The sequence below is a fragment of the Oncorhynchus clarkii genome, chromosome 17 (genome assembly GCF_045791955.1).
Source record: "Oncorhynchus clarkii lewisi isolate Uvic-CL-2024 chromosome 17, UVic_Ocla_1.0, whole genome shotgun sequence".
NCBI lineage: Eukaryota > Metazoa > Chordata > Actinopteri > Salmoniformes > Salmonidae > Oncorhynchus > Oncorhynchus clarkii.
The window spans coordinates 31,231,874-31,246,788 of NC_092163.1; the positions used below are offsets into that span (position 1 = coordinate 31,231,874).

The following is a 14,915-nucleotide window of genomic DNA, read 5'->3' on the forward strand; positions in this document are numbered from 1 at the left end:
TCTCTAAGGAGTGCAACAGAAGTCCACGTGGAGTGAGCATGGAGGGAGATCCTTTCCAAAACCTCTCTCATATTGCTGGTATACATACTGGTTGGCAAATAGACAAGACATAATCGGCATTAGTTGTGGGGCTCAGATGATAAATTAGTCTGTTTGGGAAAATCAGATTATTCCTGAGACATTGAAATTTGGTTGGTCAACTGTGCCCGTAATTGATTTAGACTTGTCTGAAATTGTTATTTGGGGTATCAGGTTGATTGTGGAGGTCAACACACTGCTACGTTTATAGTAATTTAGACTAATAATGCATTGAGATACTGATCTGTAATTATAATTGTGATGAGAAAGTTAATACAATATATTAATCTTATAATTCTTGTATGTTAAAACCTGTTATGGCAAGGCGATCCTCTAGGGGAACCCCCCCCCCATTCAGCTGAAAAGGTGGCGCAGGGAATTCAAAAATATTATTTAGAAATATTTAACTTTCACACATTAACAAGTCCAATACAGCTAATGAAAGATAAACATATTGTTCATCTACCCATCATGTCCGATTTTTAAAATGTTTTACAGCGAAAACACAACATATATTTGTTAGACCACCACCGAATAAAAAAAAACAGCCATTTTTCCCAGCCAAGGATAGTCACAAAAGCAGGATTAGAGATTAAATGAATCACTAACCTTTTGAAAATCTTCATCAGATGACACTCATATGACATGTTACATAATACATTTATGTTTTGTTCGATAATATGCATTTTATATCCATAAATCTCGGTTTACATTGACGCCATGTTCAGAAATGCCTCCAAAATATCCGGAGGAATTATAGAAAGCTACGCCAGATAACAGAAATACTCATCATAAACTTTGACTAAAGATACATGTTCTACATATCATTAAAGATACACTGGTTCTTAATGCAACCGCTGTGTCAGATTTTTTTTAAACGTTACAAAAAAAAGCCTACCATGCAATAATCTGAGACAGCGCTCAGACGTAAATATATTTCTCCGCCATGTTTGGAGTCAACAGAAATACGAAATTACATCATAAATATTCCCTTACCTTTGATGATCTTTCATCAGAATGCAGTGCAAGGAGTCCTAGTTCCACAATAAATCGTTGTTTTGTTCCATAATGTCCAATACTAGTGTCCAATTAGCTGCATTTGCTAGCACTTTCAGCTCACGTGCCCAAAAGCTGACGTTTGTCCACGAGAACTCGGACGAAAACTTCAAAAATATATATTCCAGGTCGAATAAATTGGTCAAACTAAGTAGAGATTCAATCTTCAGGATATTATTTTCATATATATCCAATAACGTTCCAACCGGATCATAAGTTTTCATCTGCAGCCAAATGGAACGACGGTGGCACCCACAGACAAATGCGCCACAGGGAAATTGCATTCTGCTAAGACAGTGACTATTTCCCCTCCCATTCGGTCAAAGTTCACACCAGAGGCTCCATTCCACATTCTACTGAATGAGGACATCTAGTGGAAGGCGTAGGAAGTGCTAACAGATCCATACCTTGTTTGGAAGTGAAGAGGTGATGACTTAAAATTAGACCCGCATTCAGAATTTCACTTCCTGTTTGGAAGATTGCCTGCCCTATGAGTTCTGTTATACTCACAGACATAATTCAAACAGTTTTAGAAACTTCAGTGTTTTCTATCCAATAGTAATAATAATATGCATATATTAGCAATCTAGGACAGAGTAGGATGCAGTTCACTACGGGCACGCAATTCATCCAAAGTGAAAATACTGCCCCCTATCCCCAACAAGTTTAATATAAATGTACCTTCTGCCAGTATTAATGTGTGTTACATTGAGGGTTTTAATTTTGAGTGATATAATCACTGAAGAATATCAATCTAAATTGGGTTGGATAATTAATTGGGTTTTGATGGGTTATGATTTGTAAACTGAATGATTTTTAAAACTGACTGATTTGAGAAAGTTTTTAGCATGTTAACTATATGAGTGACAAACAATTAATGTATTGATTGTTTGGATTGTTGTTAAGCTGATTGTGACCTGTGTAAAGAAGTTGTGTACCAAAGAGATTGATACTATTCTCAGCATTCCCTTGTGAATGGAGAGGGTGAACTCTGAGTGAAAGTGATCCTAATTTCTATCCATTGCCAAATTGAATTTGTGATGATAATGATAATACTCAGGAACTATAGCAGGTTTGTGCTAATGGCACATATCCATAGCCTTATAAATAGTGGGATCATGATGTTTGTCCTGTATCATTAGGCACTAAATATAAGAAATCTTACTTAAACCATGAGTCACTACCTGGATTTGTCAAACAAGATATGCTCATTAGTACTCTTAGTACTCTGACTTAGATTGCAGATAATTGTTTTACGATATTGTAGTCTTTTTAAACCTTGTAATTCTTGAGAAAATTCTCAAAATGGGGGAATGTGAGGGCAAAATTACAAGATTATGTTATACTGTTTATACGTTAAATAAGGTTTGATGAGTACTCTTTCATGTGTCTGTGGGGCTTGAGCTGACAAGATGGGGTGGGTGTAACCGAGATAGGGATAGCTTTGGAGTAGAACAATCCCTCATTGTCTCAAAATCATCCTTGCATCTGGGAGACTAAGCTGGGTGGGAATTAAAACAACACCAGGTGCAGATAATCACAATATGAACCCAGTGGCTTATGATGCCCCTTGGTCTGCATGGGAGGGGTGGAACCAGCCATTACTTAGCAGTAGCTCTGGGTATTTCTTTCCTGTGGCAGTCCTCATGAGAGCCAGTTTCATCATAGCGCTTGATGGTTTTTGCAACTGCACTTGAAGAAACTTTCAAAGTTTGACCGTATTGACTGACCATATCTTAAAGTAATGGACTGCCATTTCTCTTTGCTTATTTGAGCTGTTCTTGCCATAATATGGACTTGGTCTTTTACAAAATAGGGCTATCTTCTGTATACCACCCCTACCTTGTCACAACACAACTGATTGGCTCAACTGCATTAAGGAAGGAAATTCCACAAATGAACTTTTAACAAATGCATTCCAGGTGACTCTCTCATGAAGCCGGTTGACAGAATGCAAAGCTTGCAAATGCAAAGAGTGTACAAAGCTGTGGCCAGTTTGAAGAATCTCAAATATATTTTGATTTGTTTAACACTTTTGTTAATGGCATGATACCATATGTGATATTTCATAGTTTGTCTTCACTATCATTCTACGAAGTAGAATACAGTACAAATAAACTCTGGAATGAGTAGGTGTCCAAACTTTTGACTGGTACTGTATGCACAATGCAGGAACATGATACATAGTAGTACTTCAAAATACTTCTACAATGTGGCATGGAGCAAAATCTAAAAGGACTTGTTGCAATGTAGTAGATTCTGTGATCAGTTGATTGTGTTAATCTATTTTTTACTTGCCAAAGACTACGACAGTGATACAATCGCTTCACAAAATATTTTGTGATGAGTTATACCATCCTATGAGGACATCCAACTTGCCAAGGCACGGTCAGTTATACGAGCATAATAGCCTAATAAATATTCTGAGGACATGAGAATAAGCAGATGTATTATCTATTGACAATGTAATCATGAACGTACATTTGGCTCGGAGCCTTTTGGTGAAAATAAAAAGGAAACGGATATCAACGTTTTATTGTACAACAGTGCTAATACAAGTTAGGAAAAGATCATTAATATGTGACCAATCATCATCACCAGTAAAACACTAATTTCATAAAACACTGATGTAGTTTGACAGTGTCACATCATTAAAAAAGATTACTCCAACATAATATTTAACACAGAAGACAATGCGGGCACATGTATGGTGTATTCAGACTCATTGACTTTTTCCACATTGTTACAGCCTTAATCTAAAATGGATGATTTTTTTTATTTTTTTTATCTACACAATACTCCACGACAAAGCCAAAACGGGTTTTGCATTTTTTGTGCAAATGTATAAAAAATAAACATACCTTATTTACACAAGTATTCAGTCCCTTCGGTATGACACTCGAAATTGGGCTCAGGTGCATCCTGTTTCCATTGATCATCCTTGATGTTTCTACAACTTGACTGGAGTCCACCTGTGGTAAATTGATTTGGAAAGGCACACACCTGTCTATATGAAGGTACCACAGTTGACAGTGCATGTCAGAGCAAAAACCAAGCCATGAGGTCGAAGGAATTGTCCATAGAGCTCCTCAACAGGATTGAGTAAGGGCACAGATCTGGAGATGGGCACCAAAAAATGTCTGCAGCATTGAAGGTCCTCGGGAACACAGTGGCCTCCATCATTCTTAAATGGAAGAAGGTTGGAACCACCAAGACTTCAAGACTAGATGGCAACTGCCCAGCCAAACTGACCAATAGGGGGAGAAGGGCTTTGGTCAGGGAAGTGACCAATAACCCGATAGTTACTCTGACAGGGCTCCAGAGTTTCCCTGTGGAGATGGGAGAACCTTCCAGAAGGACAACCATCTCTGCAGCATTCCACCAATCAGGTCTTTATGGTAGAATGGCCAGACGGAAGTCACTCCTTAGTAAAAGGCACAACAGCCTGCTCGAGGTTAGCTAAAAAGGCACCTAAAGGACTCTCAGACCATGAGAAACAAGATGCTCTGGTCTGATGAAACCAAGATTGAACTCTTTGGCCTGAATGCCAAGCGTCACATCTGGAGGAAATCTGGCACCATCCCTAGGTCGAAGCATGGTGGTGGCAGCATCATGCTGTGGGGCTGTTCTTCAGCGGCATGGACTGGGAGAAGTCAGGATCGAGGGAAAGATGAACGGAACAAAATATAGAGAGATCCTTGATGATAACCTGCTCCAGGGCCCTCAGGACATCAGACTGGGGCAAAGGTTCACCTTCCAACAGGATAACGACCCTAAGTACACAGCCAAGACAACGCAGGAATGGCTTCGGGACAAGTCTATGGGTGCCCTTGAGTGGTCCAGCCAGAGCCCGGACTAGAAACCAATCAAACATCTCTGGAGAGACCTGAAAATAGCTGTGCAGCGACGCTCCCCATCCAACCTGACAGAGCTTGCTTGAGAGGATCTACAGAGAATGGGAGAAACTACCCAAATACAGGTGTGCCAAGCTTGTAGCGTCATACCCAAGAAGAGTCGAGGTTGTAATCGCTGCAAAAGGTGCTTCAACAAAGTACTGAGTAAAAGGGTCTGAATACTTATTTAAATGTGATAGTGTTTATTTTTTAATACATTTGCAAACATTTCTAAGAACCTGTTTTTGCTTTGTAATTATGGGGTATGGTGTGTAGATTGATGAGGAAAATATACATTTAAGAATAATAACAAAATAAGGAAAAAGTAAAGGGGTCTAAATACTTTCCAAATACAATGTATGACATAATGATGCTCAATTACTAAATGCGGTTGTTGTAACACTTGGATTTTCAACTCCTGATAAGAAACCCATCAAATTTGAGCACCTACTACATCAAGGATCAAGCAAGTAATTGTGCAATACCAGACATGTTGGTATGGAGTTGATGTTTAGATTTACTGTAAGATGTTGCGGTTGAGTTAAGATTAAAAACAAATTTATATTTTATCAAAAATAGCACCACTAATCATAACTCAGAAATTTCCCTTAAAATAAGACCAAATAAAAAGTGTAGATACTACACAAATGCTGCCTTAATTAGCAGCATGAAGGGGAAAAAAAGTCAACTGCCATATTTCATATAGAGACTAGCCCTTACTGCTACGATACCGCCTGCATACTTTACAATGCAATAGAGGGCCAAAGGATAATTTATGATAGACAAATTCAGCAGCAAAAGCCTATTTTGGTCACAGTCTTGAAGTCCATGGACAATTTAAAAGCAACGCAGGTTTTGGTTCATCACGTTGAAATCACATCTGAAAACAAAGAAATGTTGACCAGAAAAATATATACTCATGCTGTAAGTAGGGTAAGCACTTGCAGAAGACATGAATGAGTTGTTGGCACTGGAATGTGGGGTTCTTAAAAGGAGATTGAGTTTCAGGGTGGGGTTCTCAGTGGTGGGCTCTCTCGCTGACCACGTCCTGCAGCCGTTTGAGCAGCACATCCTCGCTCTCGGGACACACCCGTTTGGTGGGGGACTCGCCCAAGTAGTCGCCCTCCATGGAAAAGGCCCTTTTCCTGCTCACCCCTCCCTGGCGGATCATCCGGTTGATGTCAGTCAGTTCCTGCGGAAGGAGGGGGTAAAGCACAGGTGAGCTAACATTAACATACAGACAGGAAGTAAAGGAACCTGAGCCAAAAGGGGTCCCCTAAATCCTGAGTGGCGCAGCAGTCTAAGGCACTGCATCTCAGTGCAAGAGGTGTCACTACAGTCCCTGGTTCGAATCCAGGCTGTAACACATCCGGCTGTGATTGGGAGTCCCATAAGGCAGCGAAAAATTGGCCCAGCCTCATCCAGGTTTGGCAGTCAGTGTAAATAATAAATTTGTTATTTAACTGACTTGCCTAGTTAAATAAATAAATCTGCCTCTCCTAGCGTACACCTGGCCATCAAATATATTTGAATTATTCCAGAGATAACACGCCAGGCCTGATCAACTAATCATCAAGCCCTTGACTACTTCAATCAGGTGTGCTAGTTCAGCAAAATTGTGAAACGCCTGGGGCTCCCTGAGGAGAGGTTTGACAAACATCAAGGTAAATGGACTGAAATATTGTCCATAAATTACCTCATTGGAAAGAAAGGACCACACCTCCCCACACTTATGTGCAAAACATATTGCCTTAAACTATGGATCATGTTGATTCATGAGTTAATACATTGATTTATGTTAAAGCATGTGTATATGAACCATACAGACAACACAATTTGATGTAAAAAATGTGCATCTAAACTTCTGTACTGCCTCTTCAAAATACAAACACATACATGCATAAGGGTGGGGACATACTTTGGAGGGGCTGCCGTTGATCTTGTAGGTGTAGGCAGAGTTCGGGGTGAGACAGGAGCCGTTCTTGTGTGGGGACACGTAGATCGAGTGTCTCTGAGAGATGCGGCGGGGGGACAGGGGCTGGGCTCTCATCGAGGGGAACGGGGACAAAGGAGGGGCCTCCATCTGGAAGACAAGAGGGAACAAAACAACTAACTACAGACAACTAGCTCAGGACAGAAGTATACCCATGATTAAAGTTGAATTAGTATATACTGTCCAACGAAATGCTAACATGCAGGTTCCTTCGACAATGCAACAATAAGAAATAACATGAACAGAAAGTAAATGGCACAGTAGAATATAAGAAAGCACAATTTATAGTAAAATATTTACACAGAGTATCAGGGAAGGGGGGGATTAGAGGGCAATTGTTTAAATTGTGCAGTATTAGCAATAGTAGAGAAGAGTCTGCTATCGGCAGTTGTGATTTGTGTGTAGCATGAATGTATGTGTGTAGCATGAATGTATGTGTGTGTGAGTGCATGTGTGCCATGGTGTGGAGAGTCAGTGCAGGTGATCAGACCAGTTCAGATCGCGTGTAGATAGAAATGGTCTCCCGAGCCTGTTGGTATCAGACCTCATACCATACCCTGTTGTCCATGCTGGGGGCGGCGTATCGGAGGGCAAAGCCCTTAATCTTCAGCACATAGACAGAGTTGTAGAACTGGATGAGGTCGCCGCGCTCCTCGCCTTGGGCGAGATCCTCCTCTCTGCTGCTCTGGTCGGCTTTCTCAGCAGCTGAAATTAAGGCTGGTGGATGCATTGTTCAGTAATGGATACTCATATCACCAAAGAGTCTGCCTATCGTTATGTTAGCAGTTGATGTTATTCTTCAATAACACAGACCCCAAAGCAAATCAGGGGGAGGAAACCAGGTTTACTCAAAGAGGACAAATCATGCTTGGAAGTAGGTGGTAATTTCTTCCCTGTCCTCAGTGATTCTCTCCACAGAACAAAGGGACAGGATGTAGTGTTATAACCCAGCCCTAGCCTGTGGTTGACTAACTATAATTCCTTGCAATAAAACTGGGCCAATGGCCAGATAACAAGTATCCTATTTCAGGTTCAATGTATAAACAATTTGGACCAATGAGAACTTGTCATGTAGCTATGAGTCCCAGACTGAAATTCCTCCCATGTCTCTGACCCATTGATATTACAGAAGAAAAAAACACTTTCCATTGACCTTTCGTCCTCTGCGTTGCGTATTTATCTTCAAAATATGCTTACAGTATCAATATAATTTTTTGATATATAATTTAAAAATAATATATTTTTTTTCTCATAATTTCTGTGCTAGAAACAAACCATATGAAACCAACATTTTTAAACAGCTGGACATTCATTCAGGTTACATACAGTGGGATTCATTTCCAGAGTCTTTCTCAGGGCGGAGGTATCTTTTAGTGGGGCGAAAATAACTCTGAACCACCTGGCTATACTCCAGTAGTGGACAGCTGCAGATAGAAAGGCTATTTGGGGGTGTGCTGTCTTACATGTTCCACCAGAGGGGTCCACTTCCATGTTCTCGTCTGAGGGCTGTTCTCTGGTGCTGCTGGGTCGGATGAGGACACTGCGGTAGACCTGTGGAGTGAGCATAAACAAGAGCCATAAGGAACACGTCACTCAAATTATTTTTTGACTTCACGGCAGGCACAAATTCTATACATGTAATATAATATTAGTGGTCTATATTAAAATCGGTTTTCTGACTATGCACACCTCCCTCTGCAGAAGTGTTTGAGAAGATCTTGAAATAAATTCAGAAAAACCTGGCATGTGGGGTCACTTACATGACTGCTGGCTTGTGGTTGACTGCGGTAACATTTCATGATGTCCTGGAATGTGTGGCCTTCTTTCGTAATCTACAACATTCATATGTACACTATTAATAAGAATCCAAGCAACAATCACTCAGGTAAGAAAAAACACGGTTGAATGTCTGTATGACAGCAGTAAAACGTGTTTGTGCCAGGGACCGGCAAGACATGGCCTTCTTCCTCTGGGTACAGCTTTTTTTTAAACCAAAAACAAAACAAAAATCTGTGGGTTCTACTACCCTAACACATAATTGTTTTAAGATTACTATTTGATTATCTATTGAAGGACGGACACCTAGAGATCAGAAACAGATGTGAAAAAAAAAAAATGAAAATAGCTATCGAATATTGGGAGGATTTATATGCTGAATATGCAGTCAGAATAATATTCTACAGTGAAAATGAGTCAATTCTGCTGAAGGTAACATTGAGTCAATAAGATAAGGTGATTAAGGAGGCTTCTTTATGATATGGGCCATCCGGAGTATGGCATTTATCGCAGTAGGATGGACACATACATTGTATTATTGAGTCAATTGTCAGATTACAGTTTCCCCTCGAGGAAATGTGCCATAGATGCGGTAGAGAAATGTGCCATAGATGCGGTCAATCGAACTCGACCAAAACAATGGTGTTACCATGGAAACACGTGGGGGGGAAAGGGCCATGGGTTAAGATCCAGTCTCCTCATTGCCCCCTGGCAAAATCTACCTACATTCACACTATTGTTTGTGCATTTCAAACTGTTGAGGCAAAAAAAGATATATTTCTCAAACCACAGTATAATGCTTTTTGTATGGATGCCAACCCCAACACGTGTTCATGTCATCGTTACCAATCAACTGCATTGCAGTTAAAAACAACAACTGACTACCACCACCGAATTCAGTATGCGAGCTATGCTAACCAGCTTATAAGAATGGGAGTTAGCATTTAGCAGTCACTTCTAAAATTGAAACGGGACAACTTCCACATGTTATGAAGTGAAAACAGCCAAATATCAAAATCGGACTTAAGTAACCACAATATCCAATCAATCAATCATCAATCAATCAAATTGTATTTGTCACATACACATGGTTAGCAGATGTTAATGCGAGTGTAGCGAAATGCTTGTGCTTCTAGTTCCGACAATGCAGTAATAACAAGTAATCTAACTAACAATTCCAAAACTACTGTCTTGTACACAGTGTAAGGGGATAAAGAATATGTACATAAGGATATATGAATGAGTGATGGTACAGAGCAGCATAGGCAAGATACAGTAGATGGTATCGAGTACAGTATGTACAAATGAGATGAGTATGTAAACAAAGTGGCATAGTTTAAAGTGGCTAGTGATACATGTATTACATAAGGATACAGTCGATGATATAGAGTACAGTATATACGTATGCATATGAGATGAATAATGTAGGGTAAGTAACATTATATAAGGTAGCATTGTTTAAAGTGGCTAGTGATATATTTACATCATTTCCCATCAATTCCCATTATTAAAGTGGCTGGAGTTGAGTCAGTGTCAGTGTGTTGGCAGCAGCCACTCAGTGTTAGTGGTGGCTGTTTAACAGTCTGATGGCCTTGAGATAGAAGCTGTTTTTCAGTCTCTCGGTCCCAGCTTTGATGCACCTGTACTGACCTCGCCTTCTGGATGATAGTGGGGTGAACAGGCAGTGGCTCGGGTGGTTGATGTCCTTGATGATCTTTATGGCCTTCCTGTGACATCGGGTGGTGTAGGTGTCCTGGAGGGCAGGTAGTTTGCCCCCGGTGATGCGTTGTGCAGACCCTACTACCCTCTGGAGAGCCTTACGGTTGAGGGCGGTGCAGTTGCCATACCAGGCGGTGATACAGCCCGCCAGGATGCTCTCGATTGTGCATCTGTAGAAGTTTGTGAGTGCTTTTGGTGACAAGCCGAATTTCTTCAGCCTCCTGAGGTTGAAGAGGCGCTGCTGCGCCTTCTTCACGATGCTGTCTGTGTGAGTGGACCAATTCAGTTTGTCTGTGATGTGTATGCCGAGGAACTTAAAACTTGCTACCCTCTCCACTACTGTTCCATCGATGTGGATAGGGGGGTGTTCCCTCTGCTGTTTCCTGAAGTCCACAATCATCTCCTTAGTTTTGTTGACGTTGAGTGTGAGGTTATTTTCCTGACACCACACTCCGAGGGCCCTCACCTCCTCCCTGTAGGCCGTCTCGTCGTTGTTGGTAATCAAGCCTACCACTGTTGTGTCGTCCGCAAACTTGATGATTGAGTTGGAGGCGTGCGTGGCCACGCAGTCGTGGGTGAACAGGGAGTACAGGAGAGGGCTCAGAACGCACCCTTGTGGGGCCCCAGTGTTGAGGATCAGCGGGGAGGAGATGTTGTTGCCTACCTTCACCACCTGGGGGCGGCCCGTCAGGAAGTCCAGTACCCAGTTGCACAGGGCGGGGTCGAGACACAGGGTCTCGAGCTTGATGACGAGCTTGGAGGGTACTATGGTGTTGAATGCCGAGCTGTGGTCGATGAACAGCATTCTCACATAGGTATTCCTCTTGTCCAGATGGGTTAGGGCAGTGTGCAGTGTGGTTGAGATTGCATCGTCTGTGGACCTATTTGGGCGGTAAGCAAATTGGAGTGGGTCTAGGGTGTCAGGTAGGGTGGAGGTGATATGGTCCTTGACTAGTCTCTCAAAGCACTTCATGATGACGGATGTGAGTGCTACGGGCGGTAGTCGTTTAGCTCAGTTACCTTAGCTTTCTTGGGAACAGGAACAATGGTGGCCCTCTTGAAGCATGTGGGAACAGCAGACTGGTATAGGGATTGATTGAATATGTCCTTAAACACACCGGCCAGCTGGTCTGCGCATGCTCTGAGGGCGCGGCTGGGGATGCCGTCTGGGCCTGCAGCCTTGCGAGGGTTAACACGTTTAAATGTCTTACTCACCTCGGCTGCAGTGAAGGAGAGACCGCATGTTTTTGTTGCAGGCCGTGTCAGTGGCACTGTATTGTCCTCAAAGCGGGCAAAAAAGTTATTTAGTCTGCCTGGGAGCAAGACATCCTGGTCCGTGACTGGGCTGGATTTCTTCCTGTAGTCCGTGATTGACTGTAGACCCTGCCACATTCCTCTTGTGTCTGAGCCGTTGAATTGAGATTCTACTTTGTCTCTGTACTGGCGCTTAGCTTGTTTGATAGCCTTGCGGAGGGAATAGCTGCACTGTTTGTATTCGGTCATGTTACCAGACACCTTGCCCTGATTAAAAGCAGTGGTTCGCGCTTTCAGTTTCACACGAATGCTGCCATCAATCCACGGTTTCTGGTTAGGGAATGTTTTAATCGTTGCTATGGGAACGACATCTTCAACGCACGTTCTAATGAACTCGCACACCGAATCAGTGTATTCGTCAATGTTGTTATCTGACGCAATACGAAACATCTCCCAGTCCACGTGATGGAAGCAGTCTTGGAGTGTGGAGTCAGCTTGGTCGGACCAGCGTTGGACAGACCTCAGCGTGGGAGCCTCTTGTTTTAGTTTCTGTCTGTAGGCAGGGATCAACAAAATGGAGTCGTGGTCAGCTTTTCCGAAAGGGGGGCGGGGCAGGGCCTTATATGCGTCGCGGAAGTTAGAGTAACAATGATCCAATATCCATGCCGTTAGATCAGATTTGTTAAATGTGCACCATTCCAATGACTCCTGTACTGCATCTATGTTTAAATATGAGATGAGGGCAAGCAGATCAACACAGGTAGGTCCCATTATTCACCATTTTGGGCAGTTTGTCCATTAGAACAACTACATAAGCATGTGCACCCACAGAATTAAAATGCCATTCTATGCCATGTCTGAGCCAGCCATGTCACAACTAATCAATACATTCCGTTTAAACATTCTGGTGACTAGGGAACATAAAACACCAGTTTTAACAAGACAATCTAGCAGATTCCTCCTGAGGTAAAGTTATTACAGCCTAGAAAACACGGCGAGATCTGTGCCAAACAGTCCTCTAAGAGCTCCAGACAGGGGCACTCTCAAGGGCACTGACCTAGCCGCCGGCTACGTCAAGCGATCCATGGTGCGATGCACCAAGGGACCCGGGACGGTCTGGAAATTATCACTCTTTTGTATGTTTGATTCAACGGACAGATGGGAAGAGTAGTGGGGCTGAGATTCGAGAAGAGACATGTGCTGTCGGCATTGGTGGTGACTGCTAGACCAACCGTTGCCCAAAAGATGACCTCTACCTTGGATTAGCGAGGGTTCCAAAAAGAGGCTGTACTACTAGGAGGCAGTAGTATTGTTTACAGAACCACCAAAATCCACTGTATTCAAAAGTGTTTTAAACCCGCAAACACCTGCAGTTCTTCAATAAAATAATGAATCCAAAGAGCATTACAAATGTTTTCAGTCAGATTTCTTGATGGTGCAGAAAAGTATTAGATATTCTACATTAAGAAACAAGGGAATGCATTTGTCAAATTTGAATAGAAAGGGTATTCTGTGTTTTAATGTGGAACGTAAGTATAACCAATTTTCCTGTGAATTGAAAAAGAAAGATTAATAAATAATTTTATTATGGTGCACATAAGAAATAAAAACAAGAAAGTACCATACTAAGTACTAGGTGCCCTGCATGACACAGAAATAATCAAGTCATTATCAATGTGTCAATCCCTAGGTTCAAGACCAACAGAACATCGCTCAACTCATTCAGTGAATCCAGAAACACAGCCACGTAGAAAGCCATTTAGCAGTTGATCTCAAGAGGCTTAATCAATGCATTCAACTGAAGATGGTAAAACAACAAAAATAAGCAAATCTTTCTTCTCAGTGCTTTAGTACCTTAGAGATGATGTAGATGGAGCAAAGGAGGAGCTGGTCCAGGTGTCTGTCCTTCATCAGCTCCGGACACTGGACGATGGAGTGCTCAAAGCAAGTCCAGATCTTGCCCCGCAGCTCTGCCGAGATGTCCAGCCTAACGCACAGATCTCTCAGCCGCACACTGGCCAGGTGGTACACCTACAGAGAGCACGGGGGGGGGGGCGAGAGAGTGAGCACGAGCGAGGGGGGGCAAGAGCGAGAGAGCACGAGGGCGAGAGAGCGCGAGGGAAAGTGTGCGAAAGGGAGCACGAGAGAGGGCGAGAGAGAGAGCGAGTGCGAGGCAGGGCGAGAGAGGGGGACGAGAAAGAGGGGGGCGAGAGAGAGAGCAAGCGCGAGGGGGCGAGAGAGGGGGGATGAGAGAGGGGAGGGCGAGAGCGAGGGAAAGAGTGCGCGAAAGAGAGAGCGAGGGGGGGTGAGAGAGAGCGAGGGGGCGAGAGAGAAAGAGGGGGGGGGCGGTGAGAAAGAGGGGGGGCGAGAGCAAGGGAAAGAGTGCGAAAGCGAGCGCGAGAGGGGGCGAGAGAGAGAGCGAGCGAGAGAGAGCGAGCGCGGGGGGGACGAGAGAGAGCGAGCGAGGGGGGGCGAGAGCGAGCGAGGGGGGGCGAGAGAGCGAGCGAGGGGGGGCGAGAGAGCGAGCGAGGGGGGGCGAGAGAGCGAGCGAGGGGGGGCGAGAGAGCGAGCGAGGGGGGGCGAGAGAGCGAGCGAGGGGGGCGAGCGAGCGAGGGGGGGGCGAGCGAGGGGGGGCGAGAGAGCGAGCGAGGGGGGGCGAGAGAGCGAGCGAGGGGGGGCGAGAGAGCGAGCGAGGGGGGCGAGAGAGCGAGCGAGGGGGACGAGAGAGCGAGCGAGGGGGGCGAGAGAGCGAGCGAGGGGGGCGAGAGAGCGAGCGAGGGGGGCGAGAGAGCGAGCGAGCGAGGGGGGGCGAGAGAGCGCGAGCGAGGGGGGGTCGAGAGAGCGCGAGCGAGGGGGGGTCGAGAGAGCGCGAGCGAGGGGGGGGGTCGAGAGAGCGCGAGCGAGGGGGGGTCGAGAGAGCGCGAGCGAGGGGGGGTCGAGAGAGCGCGAGCGAGGGGGGGTCGAGAGAGCGCGAGCGAGGGGGGGTCGAGAGAGCGCGAGCGAGGGGGGGTCGAGAGAGCGCGAGCGAGGGGGGGTCGAGAGAGAGCGCGAGCGAGGGGGGTCGAGAGAGAGCGCGAGCGAGGGGGGTCGAGAGAGAGCGCGAGGGGGGTCGAGAGAGAGCGCGAGGGGGGTCGAGAGAGAGCGCG

At 44.4% G+C, this 14,915-nt stretch overlaps 1 protein-coding gene across 1 annotated transcript in view; it reads right to left on the reverse strand.

Annotated features, from left to right (window-relative positions):
* Positions 1 to 3,653: 3,653 nt before the first annotated feature.
* The window catches only part of LOC139370693 (retinoblastoma-like 1 (p107)), a 58,027-nt gene continuing 46,765 nt past the window's right edge, over positions 3,654 to 14,915 (reverse strand). Inside the window, exons 17-22 of the mRNA XM_071110322.1 lie at positions 13,624 to 13,800; positions 8,781 to 8,852; positions 8,484 to 8,571; positions 7,577 to 7,737; positions 6,946 to 7,110; positions 3,654 to 6,219 (exon numbers count right to left, since the gene is read on the reverse strand). Coding sequence (XP_070966423.1) covers positions 6,046 to 6,219; positions 6,946 to 7,110; positions 7,577 to 7,737; positions 8,484 to 8,571; positions 8,781 to 8,852; positions 13,624 to 13,800 — 837 coding nt within the window. The 3' untranslated portion in view covers positions 3,654 to 6,045. The remainder of the gene's footprint in view (positions 6,220 to 6,945; positions 7,111 to 7,576; positions 7,738 to 8,483; positions 8,572 to 8,780; positions 8,853 to 13,623; positions 13,801 to 14,915) is intronic.